This window comes from the organism of the source record quoted next, unplaced genomic scaffold, assembly GCF_019419815.1.
Source record: "Pyrus x bretschneideri cultivar Hongxiangsu unplaced genomic scaffold, Pyrus_bretschneideri_v1 Contig23, whole genome shotgun sequence".
Lineage (NCBI taxonomy): Eukaryota > Viridiplantae > Streptophyta > Magnoliopsida > Rosales > Rosaceae > Pyrus > Pyrus x bretschneideri.
In genome coordinates this window covers 2053941-2078614 of record NW_025999535.1, presented here as the reverse complement: position 1 = coordinate 2078614, position 24674 = coordinate 2053941, and the positions used below count along the sequence as shown (strand labels likewise).

General features: G+C 38.1%; 4 protein-coding genes across 4 annotated transcripts; 2 read left to right on the top strand and 2 right to left on the bottom strand.

The window, feature by feature from the left end:
- Window positions 1–2089: 2089 nt before the first annotated feature.
- LOC103960118 (late embryogenesis abundant protein D-34-like) lies at window positions 2090–4233 on the top strand. Its single transcript, XM_009372532.3, has 3 exons — window positions 2090–2924; window positions 3492–3770; window positions 3867–4233. Exons 1-3 carry the CDS (start codon window positions 2586–2588, stop codon window positions 4026–4028), a joined length of 780 nt encoding a protein of 259 aa, XP_009370807.2. The 5' UTR covers window positions 2090–2585; the 3' UTR covers window positions 4029–4233.
- Window positions 4234–7363: 3130 nt separating this feature from the next.
- LOC125477963 (transcription repressor OFP12-like) lies at window positions 7364–8378 on the top strand. Its single transcript, XM_048585501.1, has one exon. The coding sequence runs from the start codon at window positions 7482–7484 to the stop codon at window positions 8211–8213; it is 732 nt and encodes a 243-aa protein (XP_048441458.1). The 5' UTR covers window positions 7364–7481; the 3' UTR covers window positions 8214–8378.
- Window positions 8379–14178: 5800 nt separating this feature from the next.
- LOC103960119 (40S ribosomal protein S18) lies at window positions 14179–15853 on the bottom strand. Its single transcript, XM_009372533.2, has 4 exons — window positions 15736–15853; window positions 15454–15614; window positions 14659–14847; window positions 14179–14500 (listed from the first exon to the last, which is right to left on the bottom strand). Exons 1-4 carry the CDS (start codon window positions 15736–15738, stop codon window positions 14395–14397), a joined length of 459 nt encoding a protein of 152 aa, XP_009370808.1. The 5' UTR covers window positions 15739–15853; the 3' UTR covers window positions 14179–14394.
- A 1221-nt stretch (window positions 15854–17074) lies between these two features.
- On the bottom strand, window positions 17075–23844 carry LOC103960153. The gene is made up of 8 exons (XM_048585908.1): window positions 21385–23844; window positions 20896–21043; window positions 20720–20802; window positions 20052–20308; window positions 19512–19598; window positions 18711–18810; window positions 18304–18514; window positions 17075–18201 (listed from the first exon to the last, which is right to left on the bottom strand). The coding sequence occupies exons 1-8, from the start codon at window positions 23842–23844 to the stop codon at window positions 17075–17077; spliced, it is 4473 nt and encodes a 1490-aa protein (XP_048441865.1).
- Between the last annotated feature and the right edge of the window lie 830 nt (window positions 23845–24674).

The window sequence follows — 24674 nt, the reverse complement described above, 5'->3', positions numbered from 1 at the left end:
AGAAGGCAAAATTAGATTATACAAGTATCCATAATGATGACTTTAAAATTATGAGTGTAATTCATATTCCCAGTTTTGGTTAGACTACATATAATATGTTTTGGGGGCTTTCCGTATATATGAATGATGGAGTTTGGAATCTTTGGGTTCGATAAATGTCAATCTGTGCAGTGTATAACCGAAAACATGTGAAGGTTCTTGTATTTATTCCTTGTATGGAATGATATAAATTGTTTTGGTGAAGTCTTGTTGGCAAGAATGCATTCTATTTCGCTGTGATAGTGGAACTCATCGATTGACAAGATTTGCTCTGGAATTTTCGTTTCTCGTTTACTTCCGCTACTCTTAATGAAAATTTGCTGATTAATTGGTATGTATCCTTTAATTCATATCTGATGCGATCTCAAAGTTCATAAGATATTAATTTTGAAATTTTGACAAATTATAGGTTTTCTATTGATTGGAATTGTTTGAGATTTTGAAGCGTCAATCAGTATTTTTGCAATTGATTTTTGGACTAGATTGAATTATGATACATGTCGATCTTGTTAAAGAATTATTATATGTAAATCATATTGTTAAAAAGTTGAGATCTTGATTATCTTGTTTTAATTGAGATAACTTGTGCTTCTATGTCCAAACAGTATCAAATTTTAGTTGATCTTGCTCGATGGATATTGAACTAGTTAGGATCAAATTGAATGCAAAAATATTGTGCTTGCAATTCAGATTTTGATCGTTGTTGAAACTAGTGAGTTTGGGTTTATGTGAGATAAGTTTTTCCGAATGGATTGTGACTATCTTTTGATACATAGACTGTTTGTATAATGGTTTAGGTGTATATGATTAAACTAAGATTATGCAATTGGTGAGGAATCGGGAACCAATTGGTTCATATCTCCGGTTTCTTTATTGGTTGTGCAGTACATTCTGCTTATGCTTAAGTGGGAGAACCGTATGTTTGAATGTAAGCATAAGGCTAAGAGTATTTAGGCCGGCCATTATAATTCATTTGGATGCTTAAAAACCAGTTTATGATTTTATTGAAGCAATTGGTTGAATTATTTGTGTTACTTAATTTGTTTAAGTAATGAGAAGGGTCCTATTATGTCGGTTAGCATTCAAAAGGAAATGAATTTGGTTTCCATATGAATTATGATTAGTCATTCATTGTATTGGAATGACTTTAGTTAATATAGTTGCTATTAACTTGTACTTAACTTGTTTGTGTTAAGTATGGCCTAGATGAGTGGGAGCAAATTGGTTTGGTTTTGCTATATTGGTTCACATAATTACAAAGTGCAAATTAAGTATGTTGTGACTTTTGAGTTAATTCTACGAAGTAACAGAAAAGATTCTTAAGTTCAATACTTTAAAATGCATAGGTGTGTTTATTCATACAATTATGAATAATTTTAAGTTGACAGCTTACTGTCAAGAATGTTTGGTATTTTTTTATATTAATTTTGGGCCATATGGGTGGGAGTAGACGTCTTGGTTTACTCTTGAGCTTAGATACATTGCTATGAACATGAACTAGACATTGTGATTTGTAAGTTAAATCTGTATTTTGTGTTGCAGATGTAATTATAAATTCATTGTTTTGGCTTATGTAAGATGGTTGTGTCTATGTACTAGTGTGTTGATGAATGACTTTTGTGATCACCTTTATAATAATTTGAGATGATTCTCTGTTGTGATGAATCATACTCAAGTGGGAGAATGTAAGAGTATGATTCTTACAAGTCTTGGGATAGTTGATATTATAAAGAAGTCTAAATCATGTTGACAAGAGTTAATCCAATCATATTGGTATATAAAAGACTCTTGTGTTTGCTCGTTTATAGGACTCATACTGATATAAGGAATGCAATCTTGTATTCCTTGTGGGATTGTTATAGGGCAATCCAGGTCTTGTAGTATAAAACCACAAGCCCCTGCTCCCACAAAGCATGCTCTTATTGTTCTAATTACCTATAACTTGGAGAGCATTGAGTTTTGCAGAGAAGAGAAGGTTGTGTGCAGGTTTTTATGGCTTCTTCATCCATGAACATGTCTCCAGGTATGCGTTGGTATAATTGCTGCAGTTCTTACACTTATATTACATACATAATTTAAGGATTGTGATTTAGTTGATTAATCCTTGTGTTCTTGACTAGTGTATTAATCTTTTAAGTCTAATTTATTCTTACAAGAGTTGCCCTAACTAACTTATCGAGGCCAATTATGGCATGTGTCAAAGCTCTTATAGTAGTATAAAGCCGTACACCGACCCAAGTCCAAGTGTCGCCGGAGTTTGTGTTCAACATGAAACATGGCTTCCACCTGTGAGCTATATCCAAAACCCTCATTCTCCATCCGCCACCTGTATACTTGAAGAATCCTGCTGTTCAGTTCTCACTTATCCCAATCCGTACTCATACATATTCATCCTTCCACAACAAATTAAGCAATATATATATATATATATGTATGTGTGTGTACATATATATATATTGCTTAATTTGGAACGTACATTATACTTGCACTACTTGTAAAATAACATTCTAAGTAACCTAATAATCTGTCATATTCAAGCACAAAACATGAGCCAGGGACAGCCACAAAGACGCCGACCGGACCAGTCCGAGGTTCAGGAACCCATAAAATACGGAGACGTCTTCAATGTCTCCGGCGAATTGGCTGACAGGCCCGTCGCGCCCCGCGACGCCGCCACTGCCCAAGCTGCTGAAAACCTAGTCCTTGGAGAGAATCCGAGGGGTGGCCCAGCTGCTGTCATGCAGTCGGCAGCTACGTACAACGAGCGCTTTGGCCTTGTTGGCCACCTTGACTCCACTAAAGTCGCCCGAGAGGAAGGCGTCACCGTTACTGAAACAATTAATCCCGATGGCAACCGCGTTGTCACTGAAAAAGTTGCTGGACAGGTATATATTTTTCTATTTCAATTTGTAGTATCGTTACAATTTATTTTCGTTTGATCTAGTTCCAACGTAAAACCATATTGGTTGCATAGAAAGGAGTCTTACTTCGTAATTAAGCACATAAAGAGCACATGTCACATGTCATTTTATGTGTATCACGAACAAACATGTCGGAATTTTCACATATAATAGAAGTTAACCTGCTCTAATACGATAATCACAAAAAGTCGAGTATCAAGAGTAAGTCAACTCTTTTTGTATATCTAATTGTCGATGGAAAACTAATTAGGGATATTGACAATAACTAAAACTCTTTATAAGCGTATGCAATTACTCTAATTTCCCGTTGGGCCTCAACAGATAAGTTGCAATTTTTTCTTTTAACTTTGTACATATGTTATCTTCAGATATTTTACATGTTGTGTTTATTTTCTGTCTCACACTATATATATTTTAAGAATACAAGAATTGGAACATCTAATTGATAGTGAACGTTGTTGGCTTCAAAAAACAAAGTGAGCGTTTATGCATATGTATATGACTGTATGTATTGGTTACCTTCGTTTGAAGGTTGTGGCCCAATATGTGGAGCCACCGGTGCCAATGGCATCTCCAGGAGGAGCGCTTGATCGAGATGCAATTACGATTGGTGAAGCGCTGGAGGCCAGTGCTTTGACGGCAGGAGACAAACCAATTGAACAAAGCGACGCCGCTGCAATACAAGCTGCTGAAATGAGAGCCACTGGACGCAATGAGATAGCACCCGGAGGTGCGGCGGCTGTAGCTCAGTATGCAGCCTCTGTTAACCCGCGCGACGTCAATAAAACGAAACTTGGTGACGTGTTAGAGGTACAAATTAACATTTAATATGGTACATCAGTAATTCTGTTTAACATTCTAGGGGGTTTAATCAATTTCGTTTCTCTTTTCGTGAAAATAATGCAGGATGCAACTGAGAAGTTGCCTGCGGACAAACCTGTGACTAGAGAGGATGCAAAGGCGGTGATAGGAGCAGAGATACGTAACAGTCCAAATATGGCCACCACTCCAGGCGGAGTTGCTGAATCGCTGGCGGCAGCGGCTGGGCTTAACCAGAATGGGGGATAAACTTATTACTAGTATTTCAATATTGTACATATACGCATGCATGTTGAAGTTTGGGCGTAAGAATATGGGTTGAAAGTTTTCTGTGTGGATAAGTCGCGGTTACTTTTGTTGTACTACTACGTTTCTACAAGAATGTAGACATAAAAAATCAACCTTGTAATGTAAATATCTCGTTTAATGTCAACATGTTTCTCTTGTTTTGTTAGAAATGTTAACTTTATGATGTTATGCTGGTGAAATGCAATTATAATCAATTTGACTAATAGTCATATTTGACGGTGCATATGGTTATAATCAACTTTGATTATGTCTGTATTGTGAGATGTGATTTTTATCAGAGTATATATTATTCTAGTCAACTGCACCTCTACGTTGAGCTAAGGCACAAAACTGAAGTTCAAGATTAGTGGCAGAAGAATGAGACACTATGTTGGGTGTCGCAGCAAGTAGATGAATCATTTATAATAAAACAAATAATTTAGGAGGATCGGATAATACTATAATTGTACTCTTGTTTGAGGAAGTTTCTCTTGCTGTTGCCCGTTACATATGGCTTGGTTGGCTGTTGGTATTTGGCTTTGGCAACATAGTTTGATCCAGCAGACATCCACGGTATCTCTAAGATCTCAAGATCTTGTATGGCAAAAGAACCTCCACTGAAATTGCTTCTATTGTAATCTTCTTGTGTTTCCCTCCTTGCTTCGCACAATCCTTAAGGCAGTAGAATGAGAGAAACGTTATGATAGGTATATATTGACACGGTGGTTTTTTGAGATTTCCTTTACATGCCACTGTATTATTAACACGATACCTTACGGTTACAGTATATTTTTGTGTCACATGCAAGTTATTCTCTAATAAAAGAGATCATGCGTGTATAAATTATTGAATGCTTCGTGTCAAATAGGCTTAGTTTATTATGTACTCTGGCTTACTTATAATATCCTGATGACCACCACACCTCACAAGGTCAGAATGCAGAAAGGAAAAGGAAAGAGGGGTTCATATCAATTATTTTGACTCGACAGGAAACAAATTATATTTAACCCAATTAACAGACAGAAGTAAGAATATGTGTTGACGGAAAATGAATGTATATAAGAAAGGTAACTGCAGTTAAATCTAATAAATATTAGGTAACATGCAGTAAATTCTGAATTTGATCGGCATTGTAACTTAATTTTATCCATATATGAATAATAAACCCTAGTAGGGTCTATGGCATTCCTCGCGGAACTCTGAAATTAAAGACATGAGATTTGGAGAAATTTAAGCAAGTGGTCAGTTATCCTAATTGTGGAAGAGAAGCCATTTATGGTTATTAAACAAACAGAATGCCAAATATTTACATTTCGGGTAAAATAATAACCTACAATATAATGTTAAGGAGATCAAAATTTTAAACCGAATTGTGTAAAAACACATGACATGGTTGGAAATAATTAAATTATTATTTAAGTGTTAATAAATGTACTTATTGTTTATTGGTCACACATTATATAATTTATAAATTTAATTTAAAAATTGATCTACATAGCATTACTTTTAACTAAATTAAAAATAAAAAAATAAAAGTGACCACTGACTGGCCAACTAATGTAACACTAATAGTTAACCTTTTACTAGCGATCGTGTACAAACCTCAGGTGATGTTGATCATTCATACACGGCTAGTTTTGTTTTCTGGCAGTGCAATGTCCTTCTCTCCCGTTGAAAAATAGTGAAAGTATTTCTTTTTTAGACACAACTTTTCTGTGTTGCATGCATCTATCATCATGGATCGATCTTCATGCTCAGGCTACGGATAGCAGGTTGCATTTTGTACCGACCGACGAAAGAGAAGCTAATAATTCATATGGATATTGACAAGAGGAAAGAGCGCTAGTTTTCTTACATTGCTACCAGAAAAATGGCGGATAGGGTTTTGGAACACGAATTTACGCAATACATTAGTTAGTTCGTGACTAAATGTGTCACCCACCATGTGCATGGTGTCTGCCCTATTTTGAGATTTGGTTTGTAGTTGGATCATTCGTTACATCCATATGTGAGTTCGTACCCCCGATTTATTCCCTCCTTAAAATCTTCAACTTCACTCAATATTTTTCTTCAAACTTAGCACAAAAACTAATTAAATAATTAATTATAACATCACAAGTCTTTTCTTAACAAGAAATCCGTTCTATTGTAAGCAAAAATGAGATAAAAAGATCTCGTAGGGATAATGTATTTATCTTATGAGACCTCTGTATTCTAGGACCAAAAATGGAGAAACAATGAAATATACAAGAACATATATAAGGTTTTATATGATGAATACATGGTCCTTCCGATGATCCTATACTTTGCTTGTTTTTGCTTAGTTAAGCATAATCCTTACTAATATTTGTTTATACAACTACAAAAGAGTTCGTCCAAACAATGTCATCCCACTTGCATGCAAGTTTGAATTTTCTCAATCATTAAATTAGTGTAGTTTAGAACATTTGAACATTGCATGTATATTCAGAATATACATATTATACATTACATGTTCACATTGAAAGAACATTACTACGCGATAAAGGGGCAGATAAAGAAAAAAGATAATTGACAAATGAGGCTGTGTTGCAGGAAAGTTTACTACATAAATGGGACCCCGTAATATGAGAGGTCCTAATTGGAAGATCAAAAAGTGATAAGGAAATCCAAGCGTTGTTGATCAATCTCTTTCTTCCTCTCATGTAGCTGATCTGCGTTATCTCAACTTGATACAGATAATTTCTCCCATCCCATGATGTGAAAGCTCCTCAATTTTCAGTAAATGCGGCCTACTACTCCTCCATCCCTCCTCAAATACATCTGTCACAATTTCATGTTGTTTATACGCTACGAAAGAATTACAGTATTAATGGCAAAATGATTGATATTAATTATATATATAACAAATAAGTATACATACTATAACGTGAAACGTAAGATGATAGCATCACAGTCACAACAACAAATTTAATCCATTTTCGATGCAAGAAAAACATGAACCGAAACTACTGCTAAAATGTACTTCATAAAAGGAGAGAGGAAGCCGGGGAAGTACGACAATCGAAAGTTTTACGTGAACTCTATAAGAAATTACTAAAATTATCTTTTTATTTTTTGACGGTTTAACAGATGTCTTGCGGTTTGATATGAATTTAATGGTTTCATGATACAAACGGAAACACACTAAAAAATAATCATCGCTTCACTTATATTATGACACGTGTTGTACCAACTTGTGTTCCAATTACATGAAAAAATTTCTCCAAGCTTATAGAGTCTTCTTACGGCTGTCCAGTCGCCGCTTTGAACCCAAACTACAAGTTACATCACCACCAAGGCACCAACTATATATAAAGACTTCACACAATGTTCTCACACACGCTTTCTCTCTCTCTCTCTCTCTCTGCAGTCGCTTCTAAATTGTGAGAAAAAATGCAAAACACACTGGGAAGAAACCTATATCTCTGCTTCACAAAGATCCGACGGCCACCAATGAGTACAACCCTAGATGACAACGATCACAGCCGTCCATTACCAACCGCCACCGCCACCGCATCCACATCAACGTCCATGATTAAAAACTTCAACTCCCTCTACGACGACAAATCCACGCTGTTCGACTCCACCACCACCACCTCAAAATCCCTCAGCTCTTCCCTCCTCTCCACCCCCGACGACTACTCCAACACCGATGCCCCTGCCCCCGACTTTGCCACCGCCTTCGCCTCCCGACGCTTCTTCTTCTCCTCTCCCGGCCTCTCCAACTCCATTGTCGACCAATCGTCATTCGCCGCCACCTCATCATCCTCCAAAACATCAACCTCCGAGACCGAAGACCGCAAGCTCTTCATCAACCACAGCGTGGCGGTCCCCACATTCTCCCCCGATCCATATCGGGACTTCCTGCGGTCCATGCAGGAGATGGTGGAGGCGCGTGAGAGAACGCCAGATTCGGAGGACGTGAAAAAGAAATCCAACTGGGAGTTTTTGCATGAGCTCCTCCTGTGCTATCTTGCGCTGAACCCTAAGAGCACTCACAAGTTTATTATCGGCGCTTTCGCCGATCTTCTCGTCAGCCTCATGCCATCTCCCTGCGGAGGCGCCCGCATTGAATTAGAACCGGAGTTCACCGCCGGCGTTTGTGAGGTTTCACGGTGCGTCTAGTCAGTAATTAAACGGTTATAATATTGACTTCATTATTTGTCAATATTCAGTGGAAATTAAAAAATATCCGAATTTGTTATTATGTATAATATTGAAGTCGATCAGTCCATCTTTTTTTTGTTGTTTTCAATCACATCGACAAATCTTATTGAATCTTGTCCCCCATTTTCTTCTTCTCCAGTATCTGGTCCTTGTCCTTGTTTCTAGGCTTAGCTGTTTTTAGCTGTATATATGACTGACTGGTTGTAAAATTTTATCCAAAAAGTAACTGGAACTAGGACACTAAATCGACAATAAACCGTCAATATATAAAGCATGATCTAGTATTATTTTTAATGTTGAGATTAGTCCAACAGTGAACCATATATATAAGATGATGAATAAGAATAGGCTATAGCATGGATTTGAACTCTCTGATGTACCCAAAAATTTACATTCCAATTGTATGCTTTGATTAAGTGCAATGTTAGGAAACTGTCTATTTAAATTATATTTTATAAACCATAAGACATAGTTGTTAATAAATGAATTATTAGTTAAGTGTTGATTAACATGCTTATTATCAAATTATTAAATTGGTTTGGTTTTCTTTATTAAATTGTCAAATATTTTAAGACTTTAGATCTAAACTAATACAATATTGTGACTAATATGCATTTGGTCCTGACCTCAAAATGAAGACATTAGGAGAGCAGGACTGATTTGATTAAATGCTTGAAGCTAGGTAGTTCAACTTCCACGTGTATATTTACGAGTTGTTAGGAAAATGAATTTTGACATGACCATTGCCTAATTTTCTCACAAAAAATCTATAACATTGACTTGTTAGTTTATTTTTATTTTTTGTTTTATTATTCTAAACGAGCATATGTCTATGTTTTGCGTGTGTGAACATTTTTTGTTTTTTGTTTTTAAAATTGGAAAGAGAGTGGGAGAGAGAACGTGGGAGTAAGAGTGGAGAAGAGAGGTTTTTGTTTTTTATTTTTAAGTATGAGGTTTCAATAAAAACAATAAAATTTGATTTTGTGAAATTATATTATCGGCTATTAGTTTTTGTTTCATGTGATAGAAGACTACGTAATCTTTTCACTATTATTTGATTGACAAAAAAGATTATATTAATAAGTAGTTTAGACAACGAAAATAAACAATAAAGATTTTTTTTCTTTCTTCATTTATTTATTCAATTTAAACGGCAAAAATATACGTAAATAGCACCATGCGTATGTAACACTATATAAAGTACTACATCCAATTACTGTTGAAAGCTAATGATAAAGTTAAACTTCTTGGGAAACGTGGATCATGGTGCAACCTGCACATGTGGATACAGAGTTACAGTGGTACTCACTACTCACCAAATTCAACATCTTACACACCTTCAGTTGACAACGAGGGTTCAAGTGTTCAACCTAAAAAGCCTGCGAGCCTGCTTCCAGTACTTTTTGGCTAGCTATGGCCATTAGGTTAAGTTGGCCTCTCTGTGTGTATATAGGAGCAAGTAGAAAATAGCAATGCACTTAACTTGGATCGATAGAAAAACATGTGCTGAGGGGGCCTACTGCTTCTCTTTTCGCCTTTTGTGGTATGCGTAGACACAACCATGCATGTTCAAGTTCAACTACTCGTGGCTCCATGCTGCACCCTCCATGGTTTTATAACAATTAAAATGAATTTTACTTTCTAACGCAGCGTGATAAAATAAAAAAATTAAAAAAAAAAAGCATTCAACGATAACCTTAAGGCACAAGAAAAAATGGAATTTACATGAAAATTTGAGAAAACCTCAAAGTGTTTAATTAAAGGGTAATTCTCAGTTTACTACTTTCAAATTTGGTGATTTTTAACATTTATTACATAAAGTTTTTTTCGTTCCAGAGTTATACCGAAAATGTTAATTTTAGGACAGTCTTATACATCCGTTAGTCTAGCTGTTAAGTCTTCCGTTAACTGACGCCAATGTAAACAATGACTAGGCGTCACATGTCAATAAAGGTCCCACGTGGATATTAAAAATTTTAAAATATTAAAATAATAAAATAATTAATTAAATAAAAGTAAAAAAAAGGCGCAGAACCCCTTCGTCTTCCCCATGTCCCCTACCCATTTCCATACCCCCACCGCCACCCTCAATTTCAACCTCAACCACCACGACGCCGTCAACCCCAACGAATCAAACCAACTCCAATTCCCAAGCAGCACGCAGAGGAGTACTTCCTGCTCAGCAACGGCGACTCGGGCCTCCTGTTGAGTTTCGAGGACGACTTGGGCCTCCTAGGAAGAGCTTAACCTGTGAAACGTACATCCACTGGACCAAGGAGAAGGCACTGTCGATCACCAAGCACAGCGAAATCAAAATCTCCTCCCTGAGATTTGGGAGTATCTGCGCCCCCATAGCTTCAAGATCTCTGCCCCGAGATCTAAGAGTATCACCGCGCACAGTCAATCACTGCTCCTTCGAGGACACGGGGCCGTCGAAGACGTTGAGTAGGTGGAGTCAAAGAGGGAGGGGGAAGGATGGATGTGCAGAGGTTGGGTAGGTGCAGAGGGGAGAAGGGAGAGAGAAGGGAGTTTGAGGAAGAAGACCTTTTATTTTTATTTTTTTGTAATTCTTTAATTTTTTTAATGTTTAATTTTTATTTTTATTTTTATTTTTAATATCCACGTGGGACCTTTATTGACACATGGGCATCACAGTTAACGGAAGATTTAACAGCCAGACTAACGGATGTATGAGACAGTCCCAAAATTAACATTTTAGGTATGACTCTAGGACGAAAAAAACTTCATGTACTAAATGTTGAAAACCACGAAACTTGAAGATAATAAACTGAGAATTACCCTTAATTAAATAATATGAAAGATTACAAACCCTAGCACCCTAAGAGATGCTAATATGGTGCCTCGTAGCCCTAGACAGAAGTACAAATAGATAACCAACTTAGAAAGTAACAAAACGACATGTAGTGGAGCACGATATTTAAAAGTCTAAATGTCATGGCATAGTTACAAGTTAGACTCGTAGCGCTTTTTGTTCAAAACAAGAAGTCATGAATCCAAAGTAGACATCAAAACTCAAATATGCAAAGCTTAGATTTTGCTTTCGAATTTGCGCATTTCAATGTAATTTTGGATCCGCTCCATCATCCAATCTAATTTACATATTAGCGAATGTACATTAACTCAAGTTGGTCAGAGAAGTATGTCTCTCTCTTACACTTTAAGTTTGAAAAGAGTGATTTTACTCTCTAAAACATTTTGTTAAAGATAAACAAACATGTCGTTACTATTATTTATGCTTGTTTAGTCCCCATCACCTTATAATATAGGGAGTTTCAAAACTCAAAGTTTTCAATCCATTTTCTTTTCCTTATAATATAACTGCTCGGTAACATTTCTTAATCTTGATATGCTTTGATGTGGACTCACACTTCACTTTTAAGCAACATGATCATTTTTTCTTGTAAATCTATTAATTCCCACAAAGTAAAATAAGAAAGCAATGATTTTTGCATTCTCATTTCCATAAAAAATTTTCCTTTTATACACTAATATTTCTAATGTTTAAACGGAACAGATAATGGAGAATCAAGAGATAAAAACGAGAAAAAATTCAACCAAAAGAAAAGAGAGAAAAATTGTGAGAAGAGAAAAACAAAATTTAAAAAGTACTTCCCTTTTAGCCTTCCTAAATTAAGAATCCAGTGTAAACTTCGAATTGGGTAAAGCCATAAGACCCAATACATGAGTGAAGATTTTTGAATTCCATGATTTTCTCAAACGATTAATGCAAAATATGTAAAATATTGTAGATATTATAGGCAATCGAGAGACTCATTTCCTAATGAAGCTTATAATTAATTATCACCCATCACAATAACAAAATAAATAACCAAATCTCGTCATTTAACTAATAGGATTGCTTCCAAAATAATATTCATTAAACCGAATACATCACAAATCATATAAGCCACACTAAAATATTGAAATACTCTTCAATCCAACACGAACCACAAAAGGAGGTCCGTACTTGAATTCTAACTTTTAAAGAGCAAATCCTCTGTGAGCCCACGGTTTCATACTCAATCAGAAGTTAATCCTTAATTAAGAACAATATAGACTCTAATCACGAAGTCTAATTGGCGGTAACTGATGCTGATTTAGGGGGTTGGGGTGGGGATTAAATTAATTAAACGATGCACCTGGAGACAAATTATTATGAATAAGAGAGGGGGTGCAGACTCAGAGGTGGGTCTGTTTGATTGGCAGCGCAGAAAGAAATCAGGGAATCTTGTTTTTGTCTCTATTTTTTTAAACTCAATGATTCTGCCCAAATATCTTTGTTTATGCTTCAACTTGAAGGATGAGGACAGATGAGATGCATCGTATTATTATTATTTGTTGGCGCTCAAAATTAGTGAGGTCAACAAAAATCAGAATGGTCGTGTGTCAGTTTTTAGTGGGCTCAGACTTTAGAATAATAAGAACTGAACAACAATGTTTAAGTAGTTTACCCTTCAAACTAATTACATAAACTAAATTTCTCGTATATTTTGAATTAGAGGTTATAAATAGCGCTCAGATGAACACTATCTCTTTTCTCTCAATTTGTCGGACTTGTCATAAGGAGTATTCATCCTCTTTGTATAGGCACTCAATGCTCACAAGTCCCTGGATTCAAGCTTTCCCTACCTTTGCATTTAATGCGCCAAATACGTAGACTTGACATGCTAGCTGCCCCTCGATTCTTTATAGCACATGACAACAAAGTGACATCCATTCAGTTTACTTGCATGCTTTCTTGGGACAACACATACCAAGCGCCTTGCTCAGCTCTAGAGTTGGTGAATTTGCACCCAAGCCCCATATCTGTCAACCTTTTATGTCCCTTTATAGGGTTTCGTTCTCTTGGCTAGAGTTGACGTCTGAGTAGGTATGTCCTATGTCCTGGGACTTCGTGCTATAAAGTTGTTAGTACATCAACTTGCTCTCAACGGTCGAAAAGTACTTTTTGGGAAAACATTTAGCCTCATTGTTGATAGACAATCTGGACCACTAAACAGTCTTTTGTAGCGCTAGCGAATTGTCCTCCTAATCTTGTCAAGTCTTGGCCTCTTCCTTTGGGCATTGTATTCCTTGGACCGGTGTTGTGCTCCTTGGGCTGGTTGGGGTCGGAAAGGACCCCGTTTTAACGTAGTATCATTATCATTATCGCCACTCACCATTGAATTTATTATCAAGAACTAAGATTAAAACATTACAAGCACATCAATTTATTCTCCACTTTTAATATCAAAATTTAAAGTATATTGCACTTGCTACCTCCTTTCCCAAAAAGAATTGTCATAAACCAACGGGGTTTGTAGCCCAATTGGCTAAGAGCAGCTAACCCTATTGGATTGGAATGGACTAGACTCATTACCAATCTCGTCTAGAGAAGAGAAACTCTCTTGTAACCAGATGCACTATGCAGCAAGCATCTTTTAGAATGGGTTGTGCACTTTCCGAATACATGCAAGTATGCCGCCAAGACTATTTTAGTTGCAAGAAAATCTCTCCAACCCAGCAACCACCAAACGAACATAGTAGTAACAATTTTTTTTTTTTTTTTGTGGCCGAGCCAGAATATAGAAAATTTTAGGGCCACGCTGTGCCCACTGATTTTATGTTAAGGGCTTCAGATGTCTTCAAGATAGACCGGGACTCTAACCACAGTGATCCAACATACATACACACCAGCTATAAAACGAACAGCTTAATACAGACCAAGGTCAAACCGAAGCCGAAGCCCGCACTTAATGGCATCTCTGTTTCAATTCTTAACATATGACTAGCCACGTGATAAGAAAGATCAGAGAATTGACGCATACAACCAATTATATGGCAGTTTCATGTAAGATTAAATTACCAAGGACGGCAAAAATGCAAGGGAGATAAGAAAAACAAGAAACGGAGCATTTGAGAATATAAGCTAGAAAACCTTCACTATGGAAATTAGTGAACTTACAATTAACGAAAACATGCCTTCGGTTTAAATAAGAAAATAAATCCCAGAAACAAATCCAAAATGGCATTTTCAGAATTCATAAACATTCTCAGATATACTCAAGAAGCAGAAAGCTCTCAAGCTAACATGTAAACATACGCAAAGAGCTTAGAATGGAAAATGCAAGGGCAGACTCTATCGCTTCTTGGAGACACCAACGGTCTTTCCTCTGCGACCGGTAGTCTTGGTGTGCTGCCCACGCACTCGGAGACCCCAGTAGTGACGGAGACCACGGTGGTTTCTGCCACAGTACAGACAATTATCAACTCAATAACATTTAAAAAGCAGCAAAAGCAAGCCAAGGTTGTCCTCGGGCCTCAGCCTAATATAAGAACCCAATCAAAATCAACTGCCAAACGCACACAAATGGTGACAATTACTTAATAGTAAATAACAAACCTGATCTTCTTCAAGCGCTCAAGGTCATCCCTCAGCTTCATGTCCAATGCATTGGAAACAACTTGAGAGTACCTCCCATCCTTGTAATCCTTCTTCCTGTTCAAAAACCAGTCTGGAATTTTGAACTGGCGAGGATTCGCAACAATCGTCATGAGGGTATCAAGCTCCGCAGCAGACAGTTCACCAGCTCTGCAATGAATCACTTACATTAAACCCATAATTTCCAAAGCTGAAATAAGTCTTCCAACAATAAACTAGCTTCTCCACAAGCACTTTCACTACCACAACTAAATTCAGACTGCAAACTTATGCATGTATACGAATTCTACAATTCAAAGGGAAAAATAAACTCCCATAATTTGTCAGAAGATTACAATGTCTAGCAAAAACTGATAAGCACCCCAACTATATGGTTATAAAAGTGCTTAGAATGCAACCATAAGCATATGCACAACCAAAGTTTCACTAAACCTAATCTAATAGTCTGTTCGGGAATGCTTCTGGCCTTAAAGTGCTTTCCGACAACAAAAAGAGCTTCTACCTATGATTGGCAGTACAGTTTCGAAAGACATTCTGGGTCGTACAAGCACTCTGGAGATGCACCTGCTATATGCTTCTTCAAGAAGCACTTCTAGGTACTTTTCCAGGAAGCACTTAAAGAGTTCTATTATAAAAAACCACTTCTAAGTTTTCGTTTCTCCATTAAATTCTAATGGCACGCAAAAGCAACTTAATTTCCAATACCCACATAAAATCAGATGAAATTGGAGAAGGGGAGTTGAAGAGAAAGGGCACCTCTTGTTCATGTCGACGTCTGCCTTCTTGCAGACAATGTTGGCGAAACGGCGGCCGATACCTTTGATGGAGGTCAGGGCAAACATAATCTTCTGCTTCCCGTCCACATTCGTGTTCAGCACACGCAGAATGTGCTGGAACTCTTCGTTCGCTACCAGAGACTGCAGCAAATTCCAATTCACATACACACAAATTAATTTCATACATTATCAAACATTTTAAATATTAGGGTTTGCAAGGAGAGAGAAAGAACAGAGAAAGAGAGAGAGAGAAAAGGATGACCATAGCTAGGGTTTCGGATCTTGAAGCTTTTGGAGCAGCTCTACGCCTCTGTGTGCCGTGAAGACGGAAGCGAAGCAGAGCGAAACCCTAAAAATGGGCGCCGCGGGTTTTGTAAATGATTTTATATACCCACCAATTGTGGGTCTGGGCCAACGTAAATATTTTAGCCCATTTCATGTTTTGTTGTAGTTCTTTTTATCTCAAGCCCAATTGATAAAATGTCCAACAACATTAAATAAGGCTACTTCTCGTTACAAACGTGAGTTATGTTAATTAATTTAGTAGCATGTCTATCCTCTCAATTATGAGATACGGTAGCTTCCAGGTCTATTAACACAATGTGACATGTTGATCTCACTACACATTACTGTGTGCAATTAGACAAGGACGCCATTGTGGCTGTACCTGGTCAAATTAAGTCTTTCTCCTTGATCACAAAATTGAAATTCATTTTCGACGTAAATTAAAGTAGTTTAAAATGTTATTTTGTATAAAAGATAGCTTGTTCCATAAGGGGTTTTGTTTATCAAGTTTTTTTTCTTAATAGAAGTAATATATTATCATAAACTAATCTTGATTATACGTACCAATGTTACCACATTAATGTTTCATCAAAGCCAATGTTACCACATTAATGTTTAATTAGTTATACATAATCATGTGTCTCGTTGGGTGAACAGTTGAAATAAAAAACGACCGCATACAATCGGTGGCGCCAAAGAATCTCTCCTTGGTACAAGTTTTTACTAATACCAACAAAAGCAAACTTCAACAATGCATAGCAAGAGATCTATACAAAAATGATAGGCTGGTTTTTCAGGGTTGAAGCAATGCATGTTTTGATAATACAATGAACACCAAACAACAACAACAAAACCTTACCCCGCTATGTGACGTTGGTTGTATGAATCATCGAACGTCACTGCACTCAGAGGCCAAAAATTATACAACCCACCAAAGGGCACTTTTATCGTGCCACTGCCCAGATGCCATAAAATGCTAAAAAAATATGGGAGTGATTGATGAACACTCTTTCGCAGCTTCCGCACAGTTCTCTAAAGTCGGGCCACTGATTTATTCAATCCAGTGGCTAGAAAAAAATAGAGGCGTGCAGAAGGTAAAAAGAGACGTGCATGAATCATTTCCCGAAAAAACCTATATATTTACTCCCAAGTTCTCAGCAAGTCGAAGGAACCAAAAACTGGGTTGCTTTCTAACAAGCGATAAAAACAGTTTTCAACCCTTTGCCAAAATACTTCTGCTACTCTTTCGGTTGGAGACTCTGCTGTTACCAAAAAGCCTCCTGCCTTTACTTCTGTCGGTGTATCGAGATAAGATATCACCTAGCCTGATTTGATAGAATAACCGCCCCCGAAGTACCCCCACCGGATGCGCAGTGAAGAGCCACAACAGGCGTATTGCTCGAGTTGCACTGCGTGGGACTTGTCTGAGAATCGAGTTCAGATTGATTTATGGATGTTGTGTTCTGAGACTCCTCGGGAGTTAAATTCAAATCAGTAACCTCCGGGGACTTGGCATGTCCACATGTAAGAGCGGAGTCGACTTTTTGAGTGTTGAGCCCATTGCCTTCAAACTCATCTGCAACATTACGAGTGTTGAGCCCGTTGCCTTCAAACCCATCTGCAACTTTATGAGTGTTGAGCCTGTTACCTTCAAGCTCATCTGCTTTCTGGTGAGGCAACAGGGGAGTAGGGTGAAGTACATCACTGGCGACCTCACTAGTTTCGGTCAGAATTTCAGAGCCATAACACTTGATAGATTCTGGATGCTCTTCAACTATCACTGCAGGTGTATGCTGAGTAGAAGGATGGTTACATTCCGCTTCACAAGTCTCAGACATCTTTCCATCCGGATAGGAAATAGATCCTGCAACCTGCACACTTAGAGAATCCTGATGCTTAAGGTCACTTGCCTCATGAGATGTCTCAGTTGTAGTCGCTGAATCATGGCAGACGGTAAATTCATCGGAAACCCTTACTTCAAGTCCTATGTGCTGCTGCTCGGTGGTATTATTTTCAGTAGAGCGGCAAATGGATCCTTCATCATGAGAATTGTGGTTCCTAACAGAACTACTATGATGTGATGTCAAAGATTTGTTTTCGACTTCAAGCATGATATGCTGGTCATGTTGGGTGTCCACTTGCACCGTCCCTACATCAGGAACTGAAGCAGAGCTCTGGTGTTCATTGACCTCCTCAGTTTGTTCATGAATATCACACATTGGTTGAGGAGTAATCATAATTGTATTGCTTTTCTCCTCCAGATTATCCAGAGAAACACCACACTGATGCTGTGTATAGGATTCAACATCAGCAAGTTCATCATTTGCCTCATTTCCACAGGGTGCAGATGCTTCAATTCCAGACGCAACCAAACGTTTGTCATTAGTATCACATAAAACCTCTTGCTCGAGTTGCTGATGCTCAAGTTCGATGGACCTCACACCTACAAGAGCAAATTCAGCGTAAGTTATAAAATAAGAAGATACAACTGACAGAAAGATGTGCCAAACACACGCATGCTCGTCTCTGCTGATTTCATAAATACCTTCAGCGGGAATCATATTTGCTTCTGTTAACTGCTTCGACACTGGCTTCTCTAAGATATCTACACCAGGGAAAACCAATATGTTCATGCTCTTCATCCTCTGCTTGCTTGATTCTTCAAGGGGCTTAAAACCAAAAACAGAAGTCCATGTTTCTCTGAGTTCCGAGATTGCAGGTATAACCAATCTTTCAACATTCAACGAGCTGAGAGCCTAATCATGGATCAGAAAAATGGCACAAAAGAACTAGAAAGTTAAGATTCTTTGCAAGATTATGAAAATTCATGATTTTCCTTAATAAGATATCTCCGCATAAAAACAGAGTTTCAAATTTAAGAAGAAACTGACTTGCAAGCAAATGTGAGGACAAGAAAAAAAGCAAGGTATTTCTATTTAGCAACGAACATACAGATTCAATTCCAGTTAGAAGCCGACGGCACATTCCTTGACGCCTGTACATATATCGGGTCCCAACAAATGGCATCTCTGCTAAATAGTTCCCATGAATCCTGATCGACCAAGCAGCAACGTCGTGTCAGAACATAGAGCAAAAAGCACACAAACTCGTAAAAGCAATTCTACTCGATTAGGATTACAGCAACATGTAACCCAATCACGAGAGGGTTTATGGATAAATAATAAAGAAATAGCAAGGGGAGAGGGTTTTAAAGAATGATCACAACCATTATTTAACAGTAAATCTTCTAGCAGTGAGAAGGTGAAAGTATCAGAATTCAAAAACAGACAACACAACAAAGCCTTTTCCCACTAAGTGGGGTCGGCTATATGAACCCTAGAACGCCATTGCGCTCGATTCTGTGTCACGAGACAAAATCTAAAGTTCGAATTCTGATCTTTGGCTTCTAAGAAATTTGCAGGGAGAGGTAGAAGAGCAGAAAATAAATTCTAATAAAACTAGAATTCCAAACCAGTGCTGACTGCTAATTACTAAAGTTATGGTTGGAAGAAAGACTCCGAGAGACATCCAAAAGTTTTGGCATCATTTACAAAAAACATAGCTATCAAAAGATACAAGGAAAACCAACCTGTACAGCTCAATGTTTCTTTTTTATTTATTGTTCATTTGGCCGAAATGTTCTACAATAAGACTTAGTTTGCAGTCCATGTCAACTATATTTTTCAGAATAACTTGCCCACAAGAACTAGAAATTCTGCATTGATTAACTGTGATATGTTCGCAGTAACATACCGGATGGATGCCGCTGATATGATCTCATCACCTCTTTCAAGAATTGCAGTCAAGAAACCACTATAATTCAGTCTACTAAAATTTGACCTGATAATAGAAAATTCAAAAATAAGTAACGGTAAGTCTATATTTTTCTACATGTCAAAAAGTTGAAGAGACAATTTGCAATACGTGGAAGGAAAGCTTCTTTCAAACTTGTTTGAATGCAAAAAGTACAGCGACATAGAAGATAAAAGGACAAAGTAAATTATGAAGAGATCTTTACATAAAATTAGATATACACGATTAGAAACAGAAATTGATTTTCATATGGTCGAGCACCAAAACTTTTCCTAGGTACATAATCCCAACCGCAACCACCTTGAACTCGAAATACATATATCATGAACATCAGTTATATGTTTGCAGTGAGATATTGCACACCCATCGTACTTATTTCAAGACAATGACATTAAACTATTCCAAACCAATCAAAAGTAGTTTGGCATCCACATAGACACACACACACACACACAAAATTGCGGATTAAAGTATGCTTACCCACGATTATACAGAATATTATGAATCAAATTGACTCCACTTCTGTGGTCAACCATAGGCAAAAAACACTCATCCATTAGTAAAAATGCAACAGCCAGCTTGGAATTGCATTCAATTAGCTTTGAATCACAATCATCTATCTGTGGTGTGTCACAAATAGAAATTGAGCTCGTATCAGATCGGTGAATCAGAGTCAATGAAAATCCATCTTCGATTTCTTGCCTCACTCCAAGAAGCATCTGAAGACTCGCAAATAGCTGGCATGACAAAAACATTATTAATTACATACTGACAATACAAAATGGGTAGAGAATTTGATCAAAAGAATTTATAGATCTCATCAAACTTAACTGAAAATTGAAAACAACTCAGATTTATAAATAAATCAACATTTAAATCTGCATGCATTGTTAAAAATTCCTAAATACCTAAATAATGCTTTGTAAGCATCTCTTAAAAATAGTGTAAGCAATCTTCCTACAACTGAAGCATTAAGAGACAAACTGTCAAATCCTTTAGCCCTTGTTGCATGCAGAACACGAATGCATGCAGCACAATATCATTTTACTACTATAAATAGTACATGAAAATGCGAAGGCATGCACCAAAGCCTACACAAATACTGCAATCCAGGCTAACATTACAGCAATGGATCACAAATGTAATACCTCTTGACAATTCTTGCCGCAGAAGGATGGATCATTGGCATCATCATTTACAGCATCCTTTGCCTGAATACAGGATTTGTGATCTAAAAAGAAAACGTTTTCTATGAAATTTTGCCAAATGTACTAAATTTACGTAACCCAGGAAGACGAAAAACGATAGGAGGAAGAGTTAATACATTTTTCCTCACACAAATGGCAGGTAATTAATGCTGATGCAGCTACATTTCCATTGTCATTGCCATCGGTTTCGCATATATTACCGCCAAACATCCCACAAAATTTGCATGAACAATATACACAATGCCAATCACCTGAGGGGAACTTCTGCAAAAATTAAGAATAGAGTTCTCATCTGCTCTTAAACAAACCAGAAACATAAACATTTTCAGTTTCTAGGCATATCAATCAATTCTTAATTCCATAAATGCTACCGTAGAATATGTGCAACGTAACGGAAAGTATAAACTTTAGCATTGAAGGCAAAAACAAGTAATTATCCCCTCATAGTATACTAAAGACATTGAAATAGCACTTAATTCAGATAAAAATATCGAATTGGATAGAACGCAAGCTGTCTTAAGAGCTTTCAGCCTACTCTAAATTAATCTAAATAGCACTTTATCCATGTAGTTAGAACAATTTATAAATTGGCGCCATAAACATACCTTTATCTCTAAACAATTTTGGTGGAATGTTGATGGACAGCCATCACAACAAATCAAGTTCCCACCATCTCCACAGATTCCACATGTATCATCGTTTGGGTCTTCCCTGTTAACACCCACAAAATGGAATCCACGACGGTCGTATTCATCCTGTTTATTCCATGAGTTAAGCAGGCATTGCAAAAGGGTAGACCCTGAGTCCAGATATATATGTTTAAATGGCTCAGAGTAATCACTTCTGGCATGGGTTACAAACTTTGAAATTGAGATTGTATCTCCACAGCAACCACAATGAATTCCATCTCTTGTAATGTTACCCTCAAGAAGCACCTGTGTCTTTCTCCTGTTCATGTACTTCACCTTCGAATTAAGTGATAGGGTTCCCAAATCAATCATCCAGGCAAGTACTGTTCTTTTCCCGTCATATAGTACATGGCCATCATCATCTGAATCGGCATTCTCAGAGTTCCGAACCAGTAAAGCACATCGCTTTCTACTTTTTGTCTTATATAAACTTCGCCTTCCCTTGCATGCTGCACGTGCTGAATGATCCTTTTCAAGAAGCAAACGTTTCCCTTTGAGTGGCCTACCCAATTTCTTTTTCTTTTTCTCTTCGGTAACTCCATCCACTGTATTCCCACCCTTTTTCTTCTTTTGTTTTTTGTTAATTCCACCCTTCTTCCCTTTCTTTTTCCCCACCCTTTTCACGACTTGTATCCTTGCTAGCATGTCGATTTCCTCTGGTGGTATCAAAGTAAATTTGAAGCCAGGCTTACAAAACTTGGAATTATTTTCACCATTTTCACAATGCACCTTAAGAGTTGTGTAAGCCTTGGTGACTGACCAGTGAGTCTGTCCTGCTGGAGTTACGTACACTGCATCCTTGTAATCTTTGCCATTCCTAGGCCTATATTGAATGGTCCAACCTGCACGCATAATTAGATCCACTATCTTATCTCTCACCAACTGTTTTTGCCTACTTCTGGCGCTATCTCCATCCCAACCCTTCTGCTTATTTTTCTGTCCTTTATTTCCCTTCTGTTTCTGTTTCCGTTCATTACTTCCTTCTCCATCCTCACTATCCTCAGTCTCCAAATCATTTCCTTTTTTATCCGTTTTAGCTGGAGAAAAGGCCTTCACAACCAACTCTTTCCCAATAATCCTCCTTTCCAGATATGAACCATTAGTTGTCATATTCACTTTGATTCTTTCATGCGATCTCAAAACCATATTGCCTTCCTTAGCAAGCTTTCCTTTGAAAGCCACATTAGTCTTCTGCACCTTAAGTGGTCTCTTGTGCTTCAATTTTGACTTCTTTCTCAACCGACCAACTGACAGATCACTCTCCTCCTTTTCTACCTTCTTAGGTCTCCCACGCTTACGTTTCAAATTCTTCATCTTCTGAAGCCCAGCACCCAAACCATGACTTTCTTCCTTTCTCAACCGACCAACTGACAGATCACTCTCTTCCCTTTCTACCTTCTTAGGTCTCCCACGCTTACGTTTCAAATTCATCATCTTCTGTAGCCCAGCGCCCGAACCATCACTTTCTTCCTTTCTCAACCGACCAACTGACAGATCACTCTCTTCCTTTTCTACCTTCTTAGGTCTGCCACGCTTGCGTTTAAAATTCATCTTATGTAGCCCAGCACCCGAACCATCACCTTCTTCCTTTCTCAACTGACCAACTGACAGATCACTCTCTTCCTTTTCTACCTTCTTAGGTCTCCCACGCTTGCGTTTCAAATTCTTCATCTTATGTAGCCCAGCACCCGAACCATCACCTTCTTCCTTTTCAACCTTGAGTGGGCTCCCTCTCTTGCCTTTCAACTTCTTCGTAAACTGTTCAACCAACTGATCACCCCCTTCATTATTAACCTTGGAAGATTTCTTGCCAGACCCGTCACTCCCCCTACCATCACTCCCTGCCTTATCACACCCCTCATTCACCACAACTCGTGACCGAAGAACCCTAACTGTAGTTAGCACTTTACTATCCACCTCATCTTCCTTCACCTTTTTTTCCTCAAGAGCATCATCATCAATTTCTTCGCCATTATCACCCCACCTCCTCTTCTTCCCAATCTCACCTACTCCCACATTTTCACCCTGGCCCAACAGATCAGCCCCTTCATCTTTTACCTCACTACATTGCTTGTCAGACCCATCACTTTTTCTACTTCCAGCAACCAGAACACCATCATTCACATCCTTATCACGCCTTCCATTCACCGCTGACAGTGCCTGCAGAACCCGATCAACAACTTGCACTTTACCATCCACCTCCATTTCCTTCCTCCCTTCATTGTTTACCTCACTACGTTGTTTATGAGACCCGTCATTTTCTCTACCTTCATCAACCAAACCACCATCACTCACTTCCTTATCATACCCTCCATTCACTGCAGACTGTGACCGCAGAACCCGACCAATAGCTTGCACTTTACCATCCACCTCCATTTCCTTCCTCCCCTTGTTGTTAACCTCACTACATTGTTTCTGAGTCTCAAAGTTTTCTCTATGTTCCGCAACCAGTTCCCCATCATTCACCTCCTTATCACCCCTTCCATTTGCCGCTGACCGTGATTGCAAAACCCGCCCGAAAATTCGCACTTCACCATCTGCCTCTTTTTCCTTTACTCTCTTTTTATCATCACCAATTTCTTCACCGTTACCAACACACCTCTTCTTCCCACTCTCAGTTGCTCCACCATTTTCATTCCCACCCACATCACCATCTTCTCCACCTTCCCCCACCAATTCTTTCTCAGATTCCTCCGCCCCAACCGAAACCAAATGCCGGGTTTTCTCCCCGCCGGAATCCGAACCTCCCTGCTTCAACTCATCCCCTTTCATCTGAACACCAATTTGCTTATCCCTCTCACCCCTTACCTTCCCAGATCTCAACATCTCTCACAGTACACCCTAATCCCAGAAAACCCACTTCAGCTTTGAACTTAATTACACAAACCCAACAGCTAGAAAGCTTCTCTCTCAAGAACTAACCCTACCCTGTAACCAAAAATTAAAGAAAATATTTATTTAAAAATATATACATACATAGATATATGAAATCAGTGATGTTTTTGAACGTGTACGGACTGACCAGATCACCAACCGCGACAATGGGTTGACGAAGCCCCCAGTCAATGCAAGCAAAGACACCGGAGATATTCTGATGCCTCCCTCACGAGCACGTGCGCGGCACGTCATACAGTAGCTTCAGCGATTCAGCCATGGCGCTTTGTGAAATTGGGGAAGGAATTGAAGGAGTTTAACGGGAGGAAGAG

Coding starts and splice junctions, on each gene's coding strand:
- LOC103960118 (XM_009372532.3), top strand. CDS start 2,586: ATGAGCCAGGGACAGCCACAAAGACGCCGACCGGACCAGTCCGAGGTT. Junction 2,925..3,491: donor CTGAAAAAGTTGCTGGACAG/GTATATATTTTT, acceptor CTTCGTTTGAAG/GTTGTGGCCCAATATGTGGA. Junction 3,771..3,866: donor AACTTGGTGACGTGTTAGAG/GTACAAATTAAC, acceptor AAAATAATGCAG/GATGCAACTGAGAAGTTGCC.
- LOC125477963 (XM_048585501.1), top strand. CDS start 7,482: ATGCAAAACACACTGGGAAGAAACCTATATCTCTGCTTCACAAAGATC.
- LOC103960119 (XM_009372533.2), bottom strand. Junction 14,848..15,453: donor GACGTCGACATGAACAAGAG/GTGCCCTTTCTC, acceptor GATTCATTGCAG/AGCTGGTGAACTGTCTGCTG. Junction 14,501..14,658: donor GAGCGCTTGAAGAAGATCAG/GTTTGTTATTTA, acceptor GTACTGTGGCAG/AAACCACCGTGGTCTCCGTC.
- LOC103960153 (XM_048585908.1), bottom strand. CDS start 23,844: ATGGAGGTGGATGGTAAAGTGCAAGCTATTGGTCGGGTTCTGCGGTCA. Junction 20,803..20,895: donor CCATTTGTGTGAGGAAAAAT/GTATTAACTCTT, acceptor TTTTCTTTTTAG/ATCACAAATCCTGTATTCAG. Junction 18,202..18,303: donor AAATATGATTCCCGCTGAAG/GTATTTATGAAA, acceptor TTGCTCTTGTAG/GTGTGAGGTCCATCGAACTT.